The following is a 22420-nucleotide window of genomic DNA, read 5'->3' on the forward strand; positions in this document are numbered from 1 at the left end:
TCCCCCAACTCCCCTAGAATCCTCAATCATTCATCAGAAGTGAAACACCAGAGCATTGTACCCCTCCTGAATGAGGCAGTCCACCTTTCCCTAATCTTTATATCCGCCCACCATTTGTCTCCTTCACAAAAAGAACCCTTGTAGTGAGCTCTGCCACCACTCACCACTGCCCTTCCCCTCAAGCATAAAGTCCACTATGCTGTCCGACATTATCTGGCCCTAACTCTACCTATGGCAGCATCCACCTCCCACAGTTGAAGAACGGGGTCCTCAGGCATGTCTACCTCCCTGCAACAGACACACCCTGGCCCTTCCCTTAGGCAAAGTTTATACAGTATATTTATATCCATGATCTGTTAGATTGAGAGTGTACCTGATGCATTTAAAAGTTAGCATTCAACCTACTAACAAACACCCCTTTGAATTTTGAGAATCGGACAATTGTTTGCAGAGATATAAGAGCACCCCATTGTACCTCCCAAAACAGCACCCAGGAGCACCCCTTTTGTTACTAGTTGATGGTGATGATTGGTCTAGCCCCCACGAGGTGCTTGCATACCTTACATTCTAGCCTCACATGCAGTCCCCACAGGAAGCCCATTATTGTTAAACAGAATTTTTTAATATTATTTTATTTAATGTAAATTTAATTCTGTTATTTTTGCAATATTATTCATTTGTTGATTCAAATCATTCATTTCAATTCCAGCTCACACAGTGATTGAGATTCACAATTCACAGTTCATTAATTCAATTCATAAAAGAAGTTTCTACTTCAACCGACAAATCTCCACTACTGTATATATATTTTTTTAGAAATTTTTCATGATGAACTATATCTAAAAACGTTCTCAGTTATGCCAAGAGAAATGGGTAAAAATTTGGTTACACTTGATCAAGTAGTTTTTTTTTTTGTTATCCCGAACAAACACAATCCCTCTTCCTCTTTATATAATAGTATAGATGATGCCATCCTTATGAATAAACTATTCAGGACAAAATACTCAGATCTTCAGGTTGGAAAAACTAAAGAATAAGTCAACAGTAAAATATAAGAACCGTGATATTGTTTGTGTGTAGAATTTCAGAAAATTAAATAAAAGTAAAGATTAAACAATTTAATAAGGCAAATGGTTACATTCAGCTGACATTATTGAGGTAAGGTAAAAGATTACAAAATTAATGAGGTGAATCTTTGACTAGAGAATTATAGGAATATCAACATGAAGTCAGATATTGGAATTGCACAGGTGAAAGATTAATAAAATAAAATAAAATAAATCTTTATTCTGATCAATACATAAAAATAAATTATATAGATAAAATACATCATATAACATAAATTATAAATATTTTTAAAAAATTATAAATAAAAATACAAGTGTTTAAAATCAATATTAATTATTTAAATACAAACAAGTGAAATAATTAAATAAATTTAATTTAATTAAATTAAATAATTAAGGTAATTAATTATAAATAAAAAGATAGGCAGCAGATGTTCTATTATAAGTAATTCAGAGAGCATTAATTCAATGAAAATTGATAACTATACCACTGCTTTATATATGTTCAGCTGAAGATGATGAAGTAAAAAATATATAAAGAAATAGGTATAATCTTGCTTGTAAAAGTCAATGAGGACTTAATAATAATGGGAGACTGTACTTGAAATAATTTGTAAATTGAAATAATTTAAGGAAAAAAAGAACGGAGAATATTTTAAAAAGTTTGGACTCGGTCAGATAAACAAGAGAAGAATCTTTTAAAATCCATTACAAAATCTAACAATAACAAACACCCTTTTTAGAGGTAATAAAAAAAGAGGTAACATAGTGTGGCCAGAAGATGTCAGATTGATTATAACAGATCGCTTAGACAGATTTTGAAAACAGATTATATAATGTTATATGAATCAAAGAAAAGACATCTACTATCATAATCATAAAGAGATATAACCTAAAGTTCAAGAAACCGGGTAATGATTTAGAGGTAATGATCAAAAAGGTAATGATTTAGAGGTAAAGTTTCAGCAAAACTTAAAAATGACTTTATTATTATTTGACCTTCGAAGTGCTATGCATATGTTTTAATAATGAATATGAGAAAGACAAAATGGTAGATGAGATGGCGCCAGACTCTTGCTATGAATTGAATCCGTGACCGTCTAGAAACCAGTGTATTAATTACAATGATTGGCTGACCTACTAAAAAAGCAGGCTTTGTAAAAGATGAATAAATAAACTTATAACAGAAAGTAATAAAAACAAGAGAAGAAACTTTAGGAAGAGAGAACTCTAGCAATAGGAAACCTAGATATCAGAAAATGTATTGTTATTAATGAATGAACGTAGACGATAATAAATGCAAAAGATTAGTGACAAAATAATGGTTAAGCTTTTGAGAAATAAAATAAATAACATGAAGTTGCAAAAAAAGGCTGGTTGAAGAAAAAATGTTGTTGTAGAAAAAAATAGGTTCTAGGTAGATATGATAGTACATAGAAATAGCACATATATTATATATATGTGTGTGTATAAAAGTATATAGTTAGTATAAAGTTAGCTAGATATATTAGTACCCACCAGGTTGGTCTAGTGGTGAATGCACCTTCACAAATCAGCTGATTTGGAAGTCGAGACTTCCAACATTCAAGTCCTATTAAAGGCAGTTACTTTTATATGGATTTGAATACTAGATTGTGGATACTGGTGTTCTTTGGTGGTTGGGTTTCAATTAATCACACATCTCAGAAATGGTCAACCTGAGACTGTACAAGACTACACTTCACTTAAACATATATATATCATCCTTATATATATATATATATATATATATATATATATATATATATATATATATATATATATATATATATATATATATATATATATATCATCCTCATTCATCCTCTGAAATAATACCTGACAGTAATTCCTGGAGGCTAAACAGGAAAAGGAAGATATAGATATAATTAGTATATAATTAGCATTCATAGAAATAGTAACACTGAGGACTGCGCAGTGAAAAAAACAAGGTGATGATGTGTTGGAAGAAAAAAAGAATATACAATTTAGGATACAAAATGTATAGATCTGGAGAAGTGTTCTCAGATATAATAAAAGTAAAATAATTATAATCACAAAGAAAGACATAATAACAAACTGATAGTATTGTACCATACATTCATGTTTACAAGCACCAAATGGTGATCGGACTTTGTCTTGAAAACTCATTCTAAGTTTTTAAATGAGCACCAAGATATAATTTATTTTAGATGGTAATGTACTTAGGCATAATAAGTGTATAATACTGATGAAAGGCTAAATATTTTATTGAATCAGTTTTAAGTGAAACAATATAATTAGATATCAATACAAATGAAATCAATTTGTTTCATCCCAAGAAGATCTATTATTAATTACTTGACAATGTGAACAATTATTAACATTCATAAATCAAATACTCCACAAAATTTCAAAAAGCCACTGAAAGTAGCAACGATAGACATGTTCATTCATAACTGAACACGTTCATTCATCCCCCAATATCACCTAAACTATAAATCTGCTTTTGGAAGAACCTGAACTCATTACACTCATATCAGAAAATCACAGATAAACTACTACGCTAACGATCTCAGGAGAACTCAATACAATAAATTACCTGACATACAAAAAAAGAATATAACAACTAACACCTAAACAAAATTAACATTAATACAAATAGAAACAAAGATAATAGAACAAGAAATGCATTAACATATAAACTGTACTCATAAAAATATAAACATTGCATAATATAAAATATGCATAAACACAAAACTCCAGAGAAAATAGTTAGCAAATTTAAATATGTTGGATATAATATAGCCTTGAAAAAAAAATATAAGCAAAATCATTACATACAAAGCACAATTAACAAACAACTACAGTATTACTAGAACATAAAGTGAATCGCTTCTACAGCAGTATGTTTTACTATGTTGGGTAAATGAAATCCAACTCCAAACACATTATTCTAGTTTTACCCATATTTACAGTTAGATAGTTAAAATTCATCTTGAATGATTGATTTATTATTATCAACCAACAGTACGTTTGATGAGTAAACAGTAACTTAATAATAATAATAATAAAGTAAATAGACAAATGATTAATTTGTCTATTTACTTTATTATTATTTAAACTATTTACTTTCTCCATTTCTCTTTCTTTTTCTCTTGCATCTCTTTTCTCTATTTCACTCTCCTTTTATGTGTGTTAATATAATCTGTAAATTGCACTTCTCATAAAGCAAGATTAACTTATTTCTGAAAGCCTTTAGCCAATTGATAAATTTGAAACACTATATATTTCATTAACTTTAGGATGAAATTATGTTTTTTTTTTTGTCTTTTATTATACAATTTATTTTTATCTTTTGTTTAATTATAGAATTCTTGTATCCCAGTTGTAACCTTTTTGGTTTGCTATAGTACAATACAAAACTCACTTCAGTTCAAAAATCAATAATTACTTAAACTAATGATGTCATAACACTGGTCAATTATTTAAAAGTTAAGAGTTATATAATTATTTATGATTAAATTAAAAAAAAACAACACTTCTTGTAATATACGTATAAAACTTTTTAAAAAAATACTATAATAAAGTAATATATATGAAAAATAATTTATTTTAGTTCAAAAAGTTAATTAATTAATCAATGTTTCATGAAGAATTTTTTTTTATAAAATCAGTCAGCATAAATTCCAGAAAGCTAAAAATAGATTTCTTTAATTAAAGAGAAAATTTTATAAAAAATAATGCGTGAAGGTTTAGCATTACATCTTACTGCACAGTTGGGGAAAAATTCTGGAAAAAATGTGACAAAACTTGACCTTCATTTCTGCTTGTAATAAATTTCTTTTAGTATTTTTTTTGTTTTTTCTTTATCAATGTGTGAACATTAGTAAACATTAGTCACTAAATTTTTTTATAACCATTTTATTATTGTATGTTTTATTTTATTACATTATTTATTTTCTAATCATAAATCTTATTTGATAAACAATATAAAATAAATAATATTTTTAAATATTTTCCAATAACTAATATGCTGATCATCCAATAGAATGGTGAATTAAACAATTACACGGTTAAACTCTAGCAGACAAAGGATCATAATGTATTATAACATAACATTATGCAGTTCCTTTCGACCACACAAATATTTTACAATATTAACTAACGATTAATTATACAGTTAATAATACGACAATATTAACATTAACCTAACCTCAGGGGATTCTTAATATACAGTACAAGGTCAACAAAGAACCTATAACCCTCTGGCTGTATGTTATTACATATTATAAAATTACACCGTACTTAAACCTTAAACCCTTTATATGTGTTAAGCAACTGAACAAGTATAGACTGTAGCCTAGTATCGACTTTTACATTACATAAGAGCATATGTTATAAACAGAACATGTTTATCTGATCCTATAAAAAAAATGCTTTCCTCAAATACAAAGATAAAAAATTATAATGTTATTTGGTTCAAAATTGAAGTTTTTAGGTTCAATTCTCTCACAAATTTTGAAGAAAAAAGTTATCACTATATCGTTAACAAAAAGTAATTATGTACATTTTATGAGCTGATTATTATATGAGAACTCGGTATAAAATCCGGTACAGGTTAAAGGCTAACTATCTATTTTTATGGATAACTTAACACAAAACTAGATAAAATCATAAACACATCTACTAACAGATTACATATCTCAACCAAGAGTTATTTAAGGTTGCCGACAATTTTAAGTAAGAATATTAAAGTTTCACTTTTAACAAAACAAAAAAAATACACAAAATATAAGAGTAAATTAATGAAACACAGATTGACAAATACAACAATCTAGGAGTAAATAAATTAAACAACACTGGGCGCTGTTTAGATCACACAAACTGGGAGCATATTTAACCATAGATACAAGAAATATATACAGCACAACCCACAACACGAAATCAATTTACAAATCTCATTTTAGAAATTTAGAAACAGGACACAGAATCTACTAATCTTTAGAATTTAGAAACAGGAAACAGAAACAAAAATGTTAACCACAACATACAAATTTTACACATAGCACATAAAATCAAAATCTCCAAACAATTCAACAATACGAAATTTAAAAACGCATTCTGATGTTCTGAAATTTCATTCTGAAATTTACAAATCTGATCAAAATAACAAAAACCAGCAAGTATTTTATTCTGTTCTCTTTATACAAAATACAGCCAAATAAAGGATTTAAATAAATAATCTAACAAATAAATCTAGATGAAAAATAATCTAGGGACTATGCAAACAGTCCTGCTGCTAAGTAAATTTTTATTTAAAAGGTAGTAGTATATAATTTAAAAATGGAAAAATTGTAATTTAAAAAAGTGTTTTTAATCCCCACTCCTTTACGGAAGTTTGAATAAGATTAAATACCAAAAAAGTCTTATTTTAGTTACATAACGGGCATTAAATTATGTAAAAATATTTACCTACCCTTTGAGTGAAATTTTCAGGTACGGGGAACCATGAGGTCTATATCTCCCTACCCTCTAAACTAAAATTAAATGACATCAATGTTCCATATTCAGAAATAGTACCAAATTTCATCTAAATCAGTCAGTCTATCCACATAGAGATATCAAGCAAAAAACAAGCCAATACACAAACATATGTCATACATAGAAACTTTTCAGAATATTTCAATGTAAAGAAATTGTGATTTTTAGCAACAGGAGATCATGAAATGTCAAAATACACTAAAATCGTAACATTGAAAATTTGACCTGATTAGAATACTTTCTACTACTACTGATTAGAATGTACTTACCATGTTCAGCATATTTTACAGTTATACGATGTATCGTCAGAAAAATAATGAAATACAACAAAGATCAATTACGTTGTTATGAACTTGAGGTTTCTTAAAATTTTCAATTTGGGTTACACTGATAATAATGTAGGCCGTACTAGAAACTCTACTTTATAGATACCATTGACCTTTGGAAGAACATATTCTTTTAATAATTATAATATCACATAAAGTCATTATAGTTCTGATAATAATTAGAGCAGCGGAAAGGAAATTCCAAAGAGTCTCGCAAAACACCTTGAGTGATTAGGTAAACCCTTGATGATTAGGTATACACAGTAGGATGGATAGTAAACCTACTTAAGAAAGTTGTAATATTGGAGGCAATGAATATAGTGAGGGATCAGCAGACAATACTGCTAACAGCCATATTTCTTGCATTGTAACTGCTGAAATGTGGTTCTTCCAGTCAACCTTTACTCAGATTGAAAACATCAGATGATGATGATAATAAAAATAATGGCTGGATGTAATATCATTACAACCAGTGATAGGATCCAAGCACGGATATCTAAGGTACACCACCGTAGATTTCCCCATTCTCTCAAAAATGCTGATAAGAATGCATCTACGCATTGGCTAAGGGATGGGTCTATTTGGAGAAACTGAAGGGTTTATCCATGCCATCCAGGACCAGGTCATTGCAACAAACAATTACAAAAAGTTCATAGAAAATCAGGATATCAGTGATGAGTGCAGAGTATGCCATCAATCATCAGAAACAATTGATCATTTGATAACTGGATGCTCCAACTTGGCTAACACGGAATATCTGTATCAGCACAATCTTGCAGTAAACATTGTTCATCAGGTATTGGCATTAAAATTAGAACTTGTAGTTGACAAGGAGCATTGTCATTATGAATATAAGGCCAGACCTACATTGGAAAATGTGCATTATAAACTGTATTATGATCTCTCCATACATATTGACAAATTTATTGCTGAAAATAGGCCAGACATGGTTCTACACATCAGAGAAAAAACTGCTCTTCTCATTGATGCTACTCACCCATCTGATCACAATATTAATAAGGCTGAAACAGATTAACAAAGTACAATCCTCTGGCAATAGAATATAAAGAAATTTACAGACTGAACTCAAGAGAAGTCATTCCCATTAATACAGCAAATGTATTAATTAAAAAAAAGCTGCAGCCTGTTAAAAATTTGTTATTTGTTATTATTAAAATCACTCCTCAAAAACATTTCCAATATAAAAAAGGAATACACCAGATGGTATATTTTACTAAATTGCACTGCAACAAAAACTAAAGATATCATCACAACACACCAGTACTTTACTACAAACCAGGTCCAAATTTTTAGGTTGATATATTTTATACTGAATGACTAATGAGAGATGTTGGAATAGGGCAATTGGAAAAAATGTTATTGTAATGTTCTCATATTCAAAATATCCAGCATCCCCACCTTTGAAAAGTTGTATACAATGTAGTAAAGGATTCTGTTTCAATATTATCAGTTATTTACCTTTAACATGATTTAGGTCATTTACAAATTCTTATAAACAGAAATATTATACTGAGTTACTCAAAAACAATTCTGTTTTCTGATTTGGTAGAGGTGAAGAAATAATAATTTAATTAATAATATAAAGAAAATTTATTATTCAATTTTAAAAAGAAAGATAACTTTAAATTTAAAAAATATTTATGATCATTAACAATTTGAAGTAATTAAAATCATTAAATTTCATGAAGAAGTTATTATATAATGTAAAGTTTAGATTATACACCAGCTACATTATACATATTTTAATTCAACTCGATGTATAGGAGAAAATTAAATAAATGCTATTGTTATCTAACCATAGATAAGGATTTATGATATTTTTCATAAGTATTAAGTTTGAGGAAATTTAATAAAAATGATTAGTGTATGTGTTTAAGTGACATTAGTTGACGTTTATTCTAAATTTATATTCATTATTTTATGATTGATTGGTCAAAATGCGTGGCAACCATATCTATCAGAACAGGTAGGTAACTATTTCTCTTGAGATATTTAAAATACCACTAAACTGCTTTATAAAAAATTTAGCTAAAAATTCATATTTATTTCTTAATCCTTTCAATTAGTATTTCTTAATTATTAAAACAACGTATCTATCATACATAACTGTCAAGTATTCTAAATTTAACTCTCTCATAGCTTAAAATTTACAAATTTAGTTAAATTACAAAAAATTATTCTATCTCATGAATCCATAAAGAATTAAAAACTGATATAAAATAATCAGTAAATAAAAACTGATTGATATAAAATAACTGGTCAATAAATATCAGTTTTTGTTTTATTGCATAATAATGAAAAACATTAGGATGTTTATACAAGTATTCATAAACAGTACTGAAAATAGAGAATTTCATATATTACACTTAATTTTTAATAAATTTTGCCAGAACTTATAAAACATAAATCAGTCAGCCATGACATTTTTCAAAAATTAAAAAATATTCATATTGCATTCTTATGCTTCAACTTATGAAAAAACATATGAAAACTTTAAATTTATAATGGAAAAGCTTTAATATGCAGTGTACGAATGGAATATTTGTGGCGATTTGAAGGTAATTGCATTTATTCTTGGTCTGCATCTTGGTTACATAAAGTACTGTTGTTTTTTTGTGTAAATGGGATAGTAGGGACAGAAAAATCATTTCATTAGAAAAGAATAGCCTAAACACGAATCATTCATTCCTGAATAGAAAAATGTGAAACATGATCCATTATGTAATCCTAAACATGTGTACCTACCTCCATTATATAACAAACAAGGATTAATGAAGAATTTTGTCAAGGTCATGGACAATGCTCCTGGTTTCATGTAAAACAAATGTTTCCTAAAATTAGTGATGTAAAAATTAAAAAAGGAATACTTGTGGGTCCACAAATACAATCACTAATGCATAATGAAAAGTTTGAGGAACTATTGAATCCACTGGAGAAAGCAGCTTGGCAAGCATTCAAAAATGTTACTTGAGTTTTTTGGGAAACGAAAGGTGGAAAAATATTGTTTATATAAAAATTTGGGTTGTAATATGTCCTTAAAAGTACACTTTCAGCACTCGCACCTAGATTTCTTCCTGGAAAATCTTGGCGCATTGAGCGATGAGCACAGGGAACACTTTCATTAGGAGATTTCAGCTACGGGCTATGGAAAAGAGGTATCAAGGCAAATGGAATTCTAATATGCTGGCCGATTATTGTTGAACCATCAAGAGGGATGTTTCACAGGGCAAAATACAGCAGAAAAATTATCATTTCTTACTTTCTAGGTGACTCAAATGTTTGAATATTATATAGTTAAGAATGCAGAAAGTATTAAAATGTTTGAAATTATAAATGCCTGTCTCTTGGAAACCTTGCATGATGAGGAAAAGCTGATATCATATTTGAATTCAGGAGAAAAATTACTATCAGAATCACATATTTTTCTTCTAGAGACAAAAAAAAATTCTTTTTTGTTCCCCAGTGTTATTTTTGAAATCTCTATCATGTTCAAGAAATCTAGTTTTAAAGGATCTATTTGTTTGTTTTTTTTATATATAAATAGAATCACAATCATTACATTTAATTTTATAAATTCCACATAGATTGTTTATTTTATTAGTTTTATTTTCTTAAATATTTTATTATGTGTTTTATTAGGTTTGTATGTTGATTTAAATATTTCTTTTATAAGTTTTAGTAATGTTTTTAATTATATTATTAGAGTATAAAAATACTTAATGTTAATTTTTTACTATTTATTGTGTTTTATTATGTATTGTTAATAAGTTAGTTATTTTGTATTGTGTTTTGATAATTGTTTTAATTAAATATTATTGATTAAAGTAGTGTCATATCCATTTTCAACCGCTATATATTTTATGATATTTATTTCATCACTTAACTTTTCTTTATTATGTGTGTTTTTGATTGCTCTATAATATTCACATACGTGTTAATTTCATGAGATCAAGGGTGATTTGATTTTTTATGAATTAATATATTATTAAATGTAGTTTTCATACATACAGATGTTTCAGTTTGGTTGTCCTCATTTATTTTAATACAGACATCTAAATAATTTAACATTCTATTATTATCTATTTTAACTTTTCTGATATTTACTATGTATTTGTCAATAGTTCATTGTCAATAATTAAAATTTTATGACTATAAGTACTTCAATTCTTTCAGTTATATTTTTAAATTTTACATTTCATTTCACTCAAATTTAACAACTTATAATAAAACTCTGCAGTTTAGTTGCTTCTCACACAGAAATATATGTGTTAAGTTGTTCTAGACTATTTATACTGATTATAGAACTAACATACTCTTATCATTGATATCATCCTTATAAATTGAAACATACATTTATCTTAAAAGTGAATTAATTGGAACTTCAAGATGAAATTATTAAATTTTCAGGCTCTTGAATGTTGCAACTTGTAAAATTTTTCTTCCTTCCAACTTATGTAATTTCCTGTTTGAAATAAATTTGTGGAGTACAAAGGCCGCTAAAAGATTTTTGCAATATGATTTTATTTGTTAAAATTTTTCAAAATAATCTCCACCAAACATTATAAACCTACCTATCCTTTGAAACCAGCCTTCAAAGAAACCCTCCCATGTTTCATCAGAAATCTGGGCACATTCATCATTCCATGGCCCTAGTCGTGCCTCCCTTTCAGTCTGTTTTCACCTAGGGTAACAGCACAAAGTCTCATGGAGTGAGATCAGAACTGTAGGGAGGTTGCTGTAACAGTTTAATTCCAGTTCTGGCCAATTACTCAAACTTTGGAGCAGTCTGCTGGAGCACTATCATGGTGAAAAAACCACTTGTCCATACTTGACTTTGTCCATACTTGAGGTGTGGAAGCTCTCATACTTGAGAGCTTCAATAACTTTAGACAGGAATTCCTCAGCATACCACTTCTCTGCAATTGTCCTTTGTTTTCCAGACAACTCTCTTTAAAATTCCTCCCATCCTAAAATATACAGCCACCATTTTTTTCTTCACTGATCTGGATATTCAAATAGGCAGGGGGTGGCCTCATCTTTGAACACCCACACTTTGTTCTGAGCCTTGGTCGGAATCTCATAATAAATAGTACAACCAACTTTCTTTTTCTGTTTGGCTTACAGAAACATCATAAGATGTTACTTCAGAGGATGAATGTAAATGAAGTATAATCTTGTGCAGTCTCAGGTCAATCATTCCTGTGGTTAATTGAAACCAAACCACCGAAGAACACTGGTATCCACGATCTAGTATTCAAATCCGAATAAAATTAACTGTCTTTACTAGGATTTGAACTCATAATAGTACAACCAGATTTCATCACCTGTCACAATACTGTTCACGTAGGGAAATTTCCCATTTTCAAAGTTTTTCAGCATTTCACAGCACAGTGAAACTTGATATACCATCTGATTCTTGGTCAAATTATGAGGCGCCCAAAGGGTACAAGCTTTCTAACTTGAAGATGATCTAGTAGAATAGCATGAACTGCTGGCACATTAATGCCCAAGGACACCTCTGCTTGGTGGTAGATCACATGTCTATTTTGTCTCAAGAATTTTTCGTACTGTAACAATGTTTCCTTGAGTCACAAATGAAGACAGTCGTACCTGACACTGGAGTGTCTTCAAGGCCAAAATTTCCTCTTCAAAGTCTCAGTACCACCCAAATATTTTTGTACAATGAGGGCAATCCTCTCCAAGTAAAGGAGTCATTTCTTCAAAACACTGATCAGTTGTAACAACTGCATGCAAAATTGTGTCACAAAATTGCCCATTTCTCAGTTTTCAACCATGACGATATCACTACCTCTTTTCACTAACACAGCAAAAAAGTAAATTTCACTGAGACAGTGACTACAGCAACTATAGTACCTGTCTAAACAGTAACTGTCTGTGATTATCTTGTTCTGATATATTGCAAAACTTTCCTAGTGTCCTATGTACTTTCGTTAGCAACTCTTAACTGTCCAATTAGTAGTTTCTTCACAATGTGTATCTGGAACTGAATTTTTTTTCCAAACCCAAGTTTATTCCCCAAGCAATAATTCTTGTTATAATTTAAATTTACAATGCTATCCACATTTCTTCCAACAGATTACTGAGCAAAACCTTTTCTTGGGAGTTTTTTCTTTACTTTTACAAATTTTCAGTTGCAGAACACATCCTGTTGATACTAACTGAGGAAAATTTGATTAAACCAACTTTGATCCAGTTCTCCTCCTACAACATCCAACTCCAAGTTATTAAAGGACTCACTTTTGAGAGAAATTTTATACTTTTCCTCAAGTCAGAATTTAAATATCTATCATATAATATTTTAAGTTGTTTTCAAAATTTTATGAACTTTATTAAAAAATTTCAAATATTAAGTACCATCTTGGTATTAATCAGTTAGTGAAGTCCACTTTTCCTGGAAACAATGCTTATGATATTGTTTACACAGTATTATGAACTTTGGCAATGGTTAAACCTCCACAGTCAATTATATTAAACAATTTTGCTTTGAGCTTTTTTTTGCTTATCAGCATAATTTTATTCTAGAGCTCAATTTGTTAAATTAAGTTCAAAATAAGCAGGCCTTCTGTTATACTGTTCACAGAACTACTAATTAGTTATGTTTTATTAATCAAAAATCAATATATGACTTTTTTAATATACTCACTTTTTTTTTTAAAAAGTCTTAGTATTCACTAACAAAAATTATGTGTAACTTGCCAATCAGTCAACTATTGAAATAACTACTTTGTAATAAGTACTTTGAATAAGGGAACTGTGGATGGTCATTTTCAGGAAATTTCAGTGTATTATTACCAGTATCTTATGCAATTATGAGATAAATTTAACTTATCTATAACTTTCTTACATTTATGTAAATTATTATATCTTAATTTAAAAATAGAAATAACATAAGTAAGGAGATTAAAAGATCATAACACTAAAATAATAATATACAAAATAATAGAACAGAAATTGTGAGAAGAAATTTTAAAGCACTAATTGAAATTATTTTAACCATTACATATGTTTTAGGCTTTTTTTTATTCTTTTCGTCCAGATTAATTATTTAAAATAGAAGCACATTAATAATAATAATGTTATGATACTAAATATAAAATGTTATTTTTATATTAACTACAAAATAACTTACAATTCAGAAGGTTTAAGTGAAAAGTTATTTGTTATTGTTTATTTATATCAATAGGATTCAGAAAATTCAGTTTTTTTTTAATTTTTTAATTAGCATTGTTAAAAAATTCATTAACAGAACAATAATGTTTCTGTAAAAAAAAAAAAATATTTTATTGTATTAAAAAAATAATTCTATAATCCTGTTTAGTAGAGATAGATATTGCTATTTTTTAAGAATAAGTGACTGTTTTTTCAGCAAAAATTGCAAACAAATAACTATAAATAAAAGGACAAATTTATTTTGTAATTATTAATCCACATAATTCATACTTACTTACAGGCACCAAAAAAATGATCAACCCATTTTTGTATCTTTTAAAATTGTTCTGATTTTTTTAGAGATGAAAGATGATACAATTTTATAAGGTCCTCATCAAAAAGCTAACTATTTTTTTTCACGAAAATCAACAAAATAATTTTTTTTTTTAATTAATATTTTCACTGAGAAAGATATAAAATGAATTTTTCAAACGAAGAAAATATATTTGTAAAAAAAAAAGTACAGAAACATTCGGTATTCTCAAGCGGTGACTAAAATACACTAATACAGTATGATCTTTAGTAAAAATTGTTGTAAATAATAAATAAAGTATAAAATTTTCTCTGAATATTCGAAATAAAGTATTTTATATAATAATAAATTAAGTCAAGTTCCTGCCAACGGCCACACCACGTTGAATACACCGGTTCTCGTCTGATCACCGCAGTTAAGCAACGTCGGGCGCGGTTAGTACTTGGATGGGTGACCGCTTGGGAATACCGCGTGCTGTTGGCATCCCTTTTTTTCACAATAATTTATTCATATTGTAAATTCATTTTTTATCTTTACTAATTAAAATATAATTTCAAACTTTTTATTTTTTCTTATTCACAAAGAGGAAAATTAGCTTTAAGCTGAGGACCTTCTAAAACTACAAATTTCAGACAGGAACACATATAAGCATAATAAATATTTCCTAATGATGTTAAGACAAGTTTTATTAAGGCATTTCAAAGTAATACAGTAGGGTTGCAATGAATTCAATTTAATCATCCCAAAAAAGTCTGTCATCTTCTAATAAGATAATTAGTAATTTTAATTTATGGCCAACAGAAATACTACCATCATTAATGGGAATTCAGTCAGCTATGTTACCATTTATCTGAAAAGCACAGTGCAACAGTTTTATCAACATTTAACATTAGGGATTATACCATCCATTAGGTAATTTGTTGAACTACTAATAAAGAATTTTTTCCTTTTAAATAATTACTAACACACTAGAATAATAATGATGATAAGTTAAGAGTTTTATTAAGGTACTTAATTAGGTCTTTTATTAAGACCTTAACTTGACCTAAATTAAATACCTTAACTTAAATTTGGTCTTTTATTTTTAATTACGTTAAATGTAAAAGTATATGTGTTAAAAATGTAGCACTATTAAAACTTGTTTAAATAAAAATTTTATATAAAAATAATATAACAACCTATAGCTTGAACAATAAATTTTAAAAAGCAGTCACCAGTTCATTTATTTGACGGAACTTAGTTACATGAATGAATTAGTTGATATTATGTAATTTCTATTTTTACGTGATCTGTCCCTAACTTTCTTACATTTGTAACCTACTTAATAAGGTCAACAATCACCAGTCAAAGTTACTTTTTCTGAGAGTAATGACATTCACTGTAGAGCCAGTCAAACAGACGGCCAGTCAGCGTAGAGCTATGGTAAAGATAGTAAAAGTTTCACTGATAGTGCTGATTACCTATTTCATTTTTGAGAGCTAAGTGCAACATTAAATTTCTTCACAACAGCAGGTAGACAGCTAACAATGGAAGATATTGATGCCTTTTCCAGGGTGGTAGGAGGGGGTCCCTACTTTAAATACAAAATGGTAGCTTACAAATTTGGCTCCAAGTAATTTTCAAGTGGTTTAAGAAGATTATTTGTATATTTATAGTTGTAGCAGTGACAATAGCCAAGTGGTGAGTTTTTTATTTAGTTTGGAGGTTTTGTTCTTCTCTGTTATTTTTATAGTATTTATACCAATAACATTTATAAGAACCTGGAAAAAACTATATGAATTTCATGCTGCTGATTATTATTTTATTTGAATAAAAAATTTGGGATTGAAGGATGAAATAAGCCCTGACTGATTAGTATTCAAATAAAATAGTAATTAGCAAGCATTAAATTCATATTTTTTTCCAGATTCTTCTAAAAATTATAATTATAAAACAAAAAGTCATCGGCATAATGTATACAGAGTGATTCCAGATTGCAAGGCAATCTCACAGGAGATGATTCTATAGCCAAAAATAAGAAAAAATTTCATATAAACACAGGTCAGAAAATGGTTCGTTAGCAAGTTTTGACTCATGAAACATTTAGCTCTGCTTATTGCTCCCTCTGTAAAATTAAACTAAAATTATTTGGGTAAAAGTCAAAGCGTAAATTTGGTGCTTCCTCATGGTTTTTGATCCAAAAAATTGAATAAAATTAGTCCTAGACCTCTATCTCACTTAGGTTTTAAGAAAAATGTGGTTAAACACTAAAACGTTTTGTTGGAAAATACACTTTTTTAGAATTTTTGGAATAAAATTTAACCAAAAATTAAAAAAAAAAAATTTAATTTAATAATTTACCAATAAACAAATAAAAATAACCTTATTAAATAAATTAACTAGAAAATTTTCTTTGTAGAGAATTCAATCCTGAGAAAATTAATGTAAATACTGTCTATTAAAATTAAACACAAATTTGAGAAGTTTAACTTTAATTAGAAACAAAACACATAAACTGGATCAGGAAAGTGATACAATTTTAATCAAAACAATTTTCACCAATGTTTGAACAACATAATGTAAATGAAAACAAATAGAAAACTTATCAATAACAGAAAAAAATTAATAAAAAGTAGATTATAAAAATAAAAATCGCATACTTTTTGGTTTTTTCTAAAAATTATTAAATATCAAAATGTTTACTTGCTAAAGTTGCAAACATTTCTTCAAAGCAGTTCTCAATGTGGCTGCCATTCTGTTCAATGCATAGTTCAGCTTGATGAATCCATGCTAGGTAGGCACGTCCAATCGCATCATTATTATTCCTAATAGTAGCTCCAGCTTCTACTGTACAATGTCCCAATTCTTCTTGTTTGCCAATATGAGCAGAATAGACTAACAACTTCATCCAAACCCAAAGGAAAAAGTCTGCTGGCATGAGGTTGGGAGATCGAGGTGGCAATTTTATTGATCCGTTTCGACCAATTCATTGCTTACTATGTGTTATATCTTACTATGTTTATTATTACTATGTGTTACATATTACTATGATTCATCGTATCATGACAGTAGTGAGCAGGTATGACATCATTAAAAACCACACCTGCACTATACCTACAAATGGAATGTAGAATATCTTCACTTCCAAGAGTTCTATAAGATTTGTTTACAAAAAATGTAACTACTGCTCTCCATTGAGACTTGGCGGTAAGAAAATGGGCCTATAAGATTATTACCAACAGGACAACACCACACATTAAGTGAAAAATTGCATTGTAAATGACTTGTAGCAGTCTCATGAGAATTTTCTTCTGCCCAAGTATTAGTGTTTAGATAATTTACAATGCCATTTCTTGTAAATTAGGATTTATCAGTAACAAAAATATAACTTCAGAAATCAGGATGATGTTCACATTTAACCATCAGGATGGTTCTAATTAACCATCAACAGAGTTTCATCTATTTATCAAAATCAGGTGCTAATAACTCTTGTACACGTGTTGTATGTAATGGGTTGCTCCCATAACATTCACCACACACTTTATAGCAAAACATGAGAGCGATGCAAGATCTTAGACTACTTTTATTCAACTTCTTAGATTAGAAACCACAGGGAAGCTCCAAATTTACCCCTTAATTTATACCCTAGTATTTTAGTACGATTTAATTTCACAGAGGGAACAGAAACCAGAGCTAAATATTTTGCAACCTGAAACTCACTAGTGAACCATTTTCTGAACTTTGTTTATATGAACTTTTTTTCTTATTTTTGGCTATAGAATTATCTTCCGACAGATTTCCATGCAATATGAAATCACTCTGTATGTAAGAAAAAATCAAGGTTAAAAAAACAACTCATAGACTCAAACTCAAGACTTCTTTATTAGAAGACTGAAATGCTACCACTGCTGTGACTTAAATATACAAATAAACTGCTTGAACCATTAATAAAATCTTTAAATGCAGTTTACTACAAAACAGAGTCAAATTGGAAGCTGCCACTTTGGATTTAAAGTAGGAATCTCCTCCTGCCACCCTGCAAAAGAGCATCAATGAACTTTTTTATATCAAGAGGCCTAGTCAGTGAAGAAGGCAAAAGAAAAATCACTTTCCTCCCCAGTTTCCTAATGGGCATGGCATGCTAAAATTCAAACCTTTATATAACAAAAACTAAAAGAAAAATAATTATATAAAATAATAACAATTGTGATGAAGGTGATGATCATTAAAAAGATGTAATTTTACTTTTTTTGTTATTTATTTATTTATTTTAAATTTCTTTCATATCTTATTTGCAGTTTTCTTTCCAAATTCTAGGAGGGGCACAATTAATTTTGTGCTTCCTTTCACTAGTTCAGTAATATAATATGTATTAAATAAGCTGATGAAAACAAATCAATATGTTGGAGTAATACCTATTACAGAAGTTTATTGAATCATAAAAATACAGGTTTATAAATGATACTAACCAAGTTTAGTAGCCTAGTCTAACCTATTAAACTGCTTTATTATTGATTAATTACATTAAGGTATCAGTAGTTTGAGCCTAAAAAACCCTTAATTGTCAGTTTATATCAAAGTGTATATAATTATTATTATTATTATTATTATTATTATTATTATACATATATTTCTCAATCTGTAAAAAATTATACAAATGTCCTTCCTTCTTTTAATTAACTTTCAGTTTTACTGACTAACCTAAAGACCCAATACACAATATTAAGTATATGATGATTAATATTTCTGTAAAACAAAAATTAAACTGCATCACTGATTTCACCATTAAATCGTTTATGTCTGAAGTTAAACATGTGTTGTTTGTTATGTTTACATAACATAAAAATAGTGTGGGTTCAAACTTCAATCTCAAAAATCAGCAATGCTTAAAAAATGATACTGCAAAAAGATGTAGCTAACTTGTAAATAAATATTTTAATCTGTTTGTCACATAAAAATACATTATTAAAGGATCTGCCCCAGCTTTTGCCCAGATGGATCAGGGGAATCATTTGTAAAACCTTGATCATAATAGCATCCTGAAATACATAATCATAAAATTAAAAAAAAAAAAAATAGCTGTTAAAATAGATATTAGGTGTTAATAATAATAAATACATAAAATAATAATAAATTAGATTATATGAAAATATTTAATAAATTGAATAAATAAAAAATCTAGGTGATAAGAATTATTTAAGTGCATATTATCTGTACAGATTAAATGAAAATGCATAAAATTCTTTTTTATTATTATTTAAAAACTCATCAGAAGAGATGTATCACCTCTGTAAAAGAAAATCTTTTAATTTTATTTTAAATAAATTGGTGGGAAGATCTTTAAAATAATTCTGTAATTTATTAAAAATTGTAATTGTAACATGACAAGAACCCTGTTATACACTTAAATATGTACTGTACTCTGATTTGATAGAGATATATATTGTATTGTTATTTTTTTATGAATGAGTTTTATGTTTTTTTAAACAAAGATAGCTCATTCTTAAATATATTTTTCTGTTTAATAAATGTAGGTTGACATGATTCATATTCATGGAAACAGAAAGTAACTAACAGGCTGTTTTTGAATCTTAAAAACTAATTTGGCTTTTTGAAATAATTTCCAAAAGATGACATATACATTATATTTCAGAGTGATATATATGTAGGCATAAGATATTTAATAAAAAAAGTACAATAGTACACTTTGTTTTTTTTTTTTTTTTGCAAACATAATGAACTTGATCATTCCACATGAACTTACCATGTATCAAGACCTCCAGAAATGTTAGACTCTTGACTACATAAATAACTCAATAATTATTATTGGTATAATATCAATGCAGTTAGTGATATTACATTTATATATAAATCATCATGCAACAATTCTTTACTATCAGATAGTTTAAATCCTTCTAGTTAATAAACTTGTAAATTGCAAATGCGAAATTTTTCTGGTACTTTTATCTTCAGATATAAAATATTGTTATATCTACTTACAACAAAAATATATACACATTTCTATAGAATGCAGGTTTTCTAAATGGTTAGCGTTAGTCAAGGGCGATAAATGTGTTGGTACTACTGGCCTACTAGAAAATGAGATTATAAACATTAAATCTATAAGAAGTTAAAATCAGATTAATGAGGATGAAGAGAATTAAGATTAAAAGATAGATTGAAGTTCATGAAGAATGAAAATGGGTGAAGGAAAAGAAAACTGTAGCTGAAGAACAGCATACAAAATTGAAAAAGATCTTCTATTGTGATCCATTACATCAAATACAGCATACTGAAATGAATTACCACACCCTAAAACCTGAAAAATGAAGCTACAGATGAGTTCAACACTGAGCTTAGTAAGATTAGTTTAACTCTACTACAAATTTCATTAGTTTCAAACAAGAATAAATAAACTGTATTGTGTCCTACAGAACTATTTTTGGTACAATAACTTGCAGTAGAGACCTGGGTGAGAAAAAGTTTTGTTAAAAATTGGTGTAGGAAGAAGAATCATAAATAACTTTTGATTTGTCAAAACGTGTAATTTTTGATAGGCTAAACATTTGTTCTAAACCTACTGAACAGTATTTCTATTTTCTTCTTTTTTTTATCATACTATTTCCAAAATTCTTAATTCTAAAGTGCAAGTTACACTTGCTTTGCAATAAAAATCTTAAGTACAACTCATCTATTTATTTATAACAATTAATTTTATTTATTATTCAATAATTTTAGTAATTTACCTTAACAAATAAAACGTTTAAACTGATATTGATCTATTTAGTTTGGATTACTGATATTCTACTGTAAAATTCTTAAAAAGCACAAAATCTATCACAAAACTTTTATAAAACCTAATCCCTGTAAAAACTGTAGCTTATACTTTTATGTTTCTATTAGCAACTGTTTCATTCAGAAAGAAACAATAAAGTAAGCCCTAATAAAATAATAAATGTAAAAAAATTATGTTGTTCTTTGGTAAACTTTACAGTAAAAACTAAAAGATAAAATTTCTTGAATAAAAGATCAAATAAAAGATAAAGTTTCTGAATGAAAGATAAAATTTGTTTATGTACATATATAGCTTTCAAATAAAATAAAAAATCATTCTTAGATGCAAATTTATAGGAATACAATTTTCATTTTGTATTTAATGCATTTAAATTCAATAAATCTTTATTCATTTGTTATTATTTAAATAATTTTTTGCCGCGTCGTTTTGTTTAAAGTATTCATTTTTTAGTTGCCGGAAACAGGTAAAGTATCAACAGACGGCTGAAATATTTTTATAACCAATTAAAATGTTAAATTAATAGATTTTTTACAATTTTTTACGACTGCACGAGATAAAAATATTACTGAACACATTGAGTGGAATTCAATTTTACGTTGCACAATTTTTCGTAAAAGTTGACAATTATTTCTGAAGTTTAGAGTTGTTGCCATACAGCTGATCATATGATCCTTTGTAATCAAGGATAAATTGAATTAGGTGTCAATTGTGTAACTTGTGAGCGTAATTTTTTTTTGTATTTATTTGTTTAGTGATCGTGTTACTAGAGTTACCGTACTGGTAAGTACGCCTTCTTGTTTTTGTGTAGATTTATATTTGTCATTGTGTTAACTGTTACATCAGGCTAATGTTGGAAGCGAGTCGTCTAGCTTATTTCATTTTATCGTTCTTGTACAGTATAAATTTATTAAATCAAGTCATATTACTTTTTCTTCTGTTTAATTTGCTACGTATGATTGATATGAGCCGTATCTAGCTATTACTGAAGACCTGAAAATATCTTGGGTAATGAAATGTACTGAAATATTTTTTAATGAATTTGTTTTTTTTTTGTAAACAGTTCGACAGGTGTTTAGGATTTATACGTAGAATGTAATTTGTTACATGACAGATTCTGTAAAATTTATTTGTTTATTAATGAGTATTTTTCTAACTTTAAATTGGCTAGTGGATGAACTAAGTTAATCGCGAATACTATTCATTGTCT

The 22420-nt window shown here is 28.1% G+C and overlaps 1 protein-coding gene and 1 non-coding gene across 7 annotated transcripts in view; both read left to right on the top strand.

Moving 5' to 3' along the window:
- The first annotated feature begins 8838 nt into the window (after nucleotides 1-8838).
- Nucleotides 8839-22420, top strand: part of TSG101 (tumor susceptibility gene 101) — a 65369-nt gene continuing 51787 nt past the window's right edge. The window contains exon 1 of one of the 6 annotated variants that reach the window (XM_075372696.1): nucleotides 8839-8921. In XM_075372696.1, coding sequence (XP_075228811.1) covers nucleotides 8893-8921 — 29 coding nt within the window. In that variant the 5' untranslated portion in view covers nucleotides 8839-8892. Of the gene's footprint in view, nucleotides 8922-21833; nucleotides 21994-22032; nucleotides 22219-22420 lie in introns of those variants that run through there. The other 5 variants (XM_075372700.1, XM_075372701.1, XM_075372699.1 and 2 more) reach the window with 5 other exon arrangements.
- On the top strand, nucleotides 14803-14921 carry LOC142329607 (5S ribosomal RNA). Its single transcript, XR_012757532.1, has one exon. It is a non-coding gene; the product is annotated as a 5S ribosomal RNA (ribosomal RNA).

This window comes from Lycorma delicatula, chromosome 8 (genome assembly GCF_047948215.1).
Source record: "Lycorma delicatula isolate Av1 chromosome 8, ASM4794821v1, whole genome shotgun sequence".
In the NCBI taxonomy this organism is placed as follows: domain Eukaryota; kingdom Metazoa; phylum Arthropoda; class Insecta; order Hemiptera; family Fulgoridae; genus Lycorma; species Lycorma delicatula.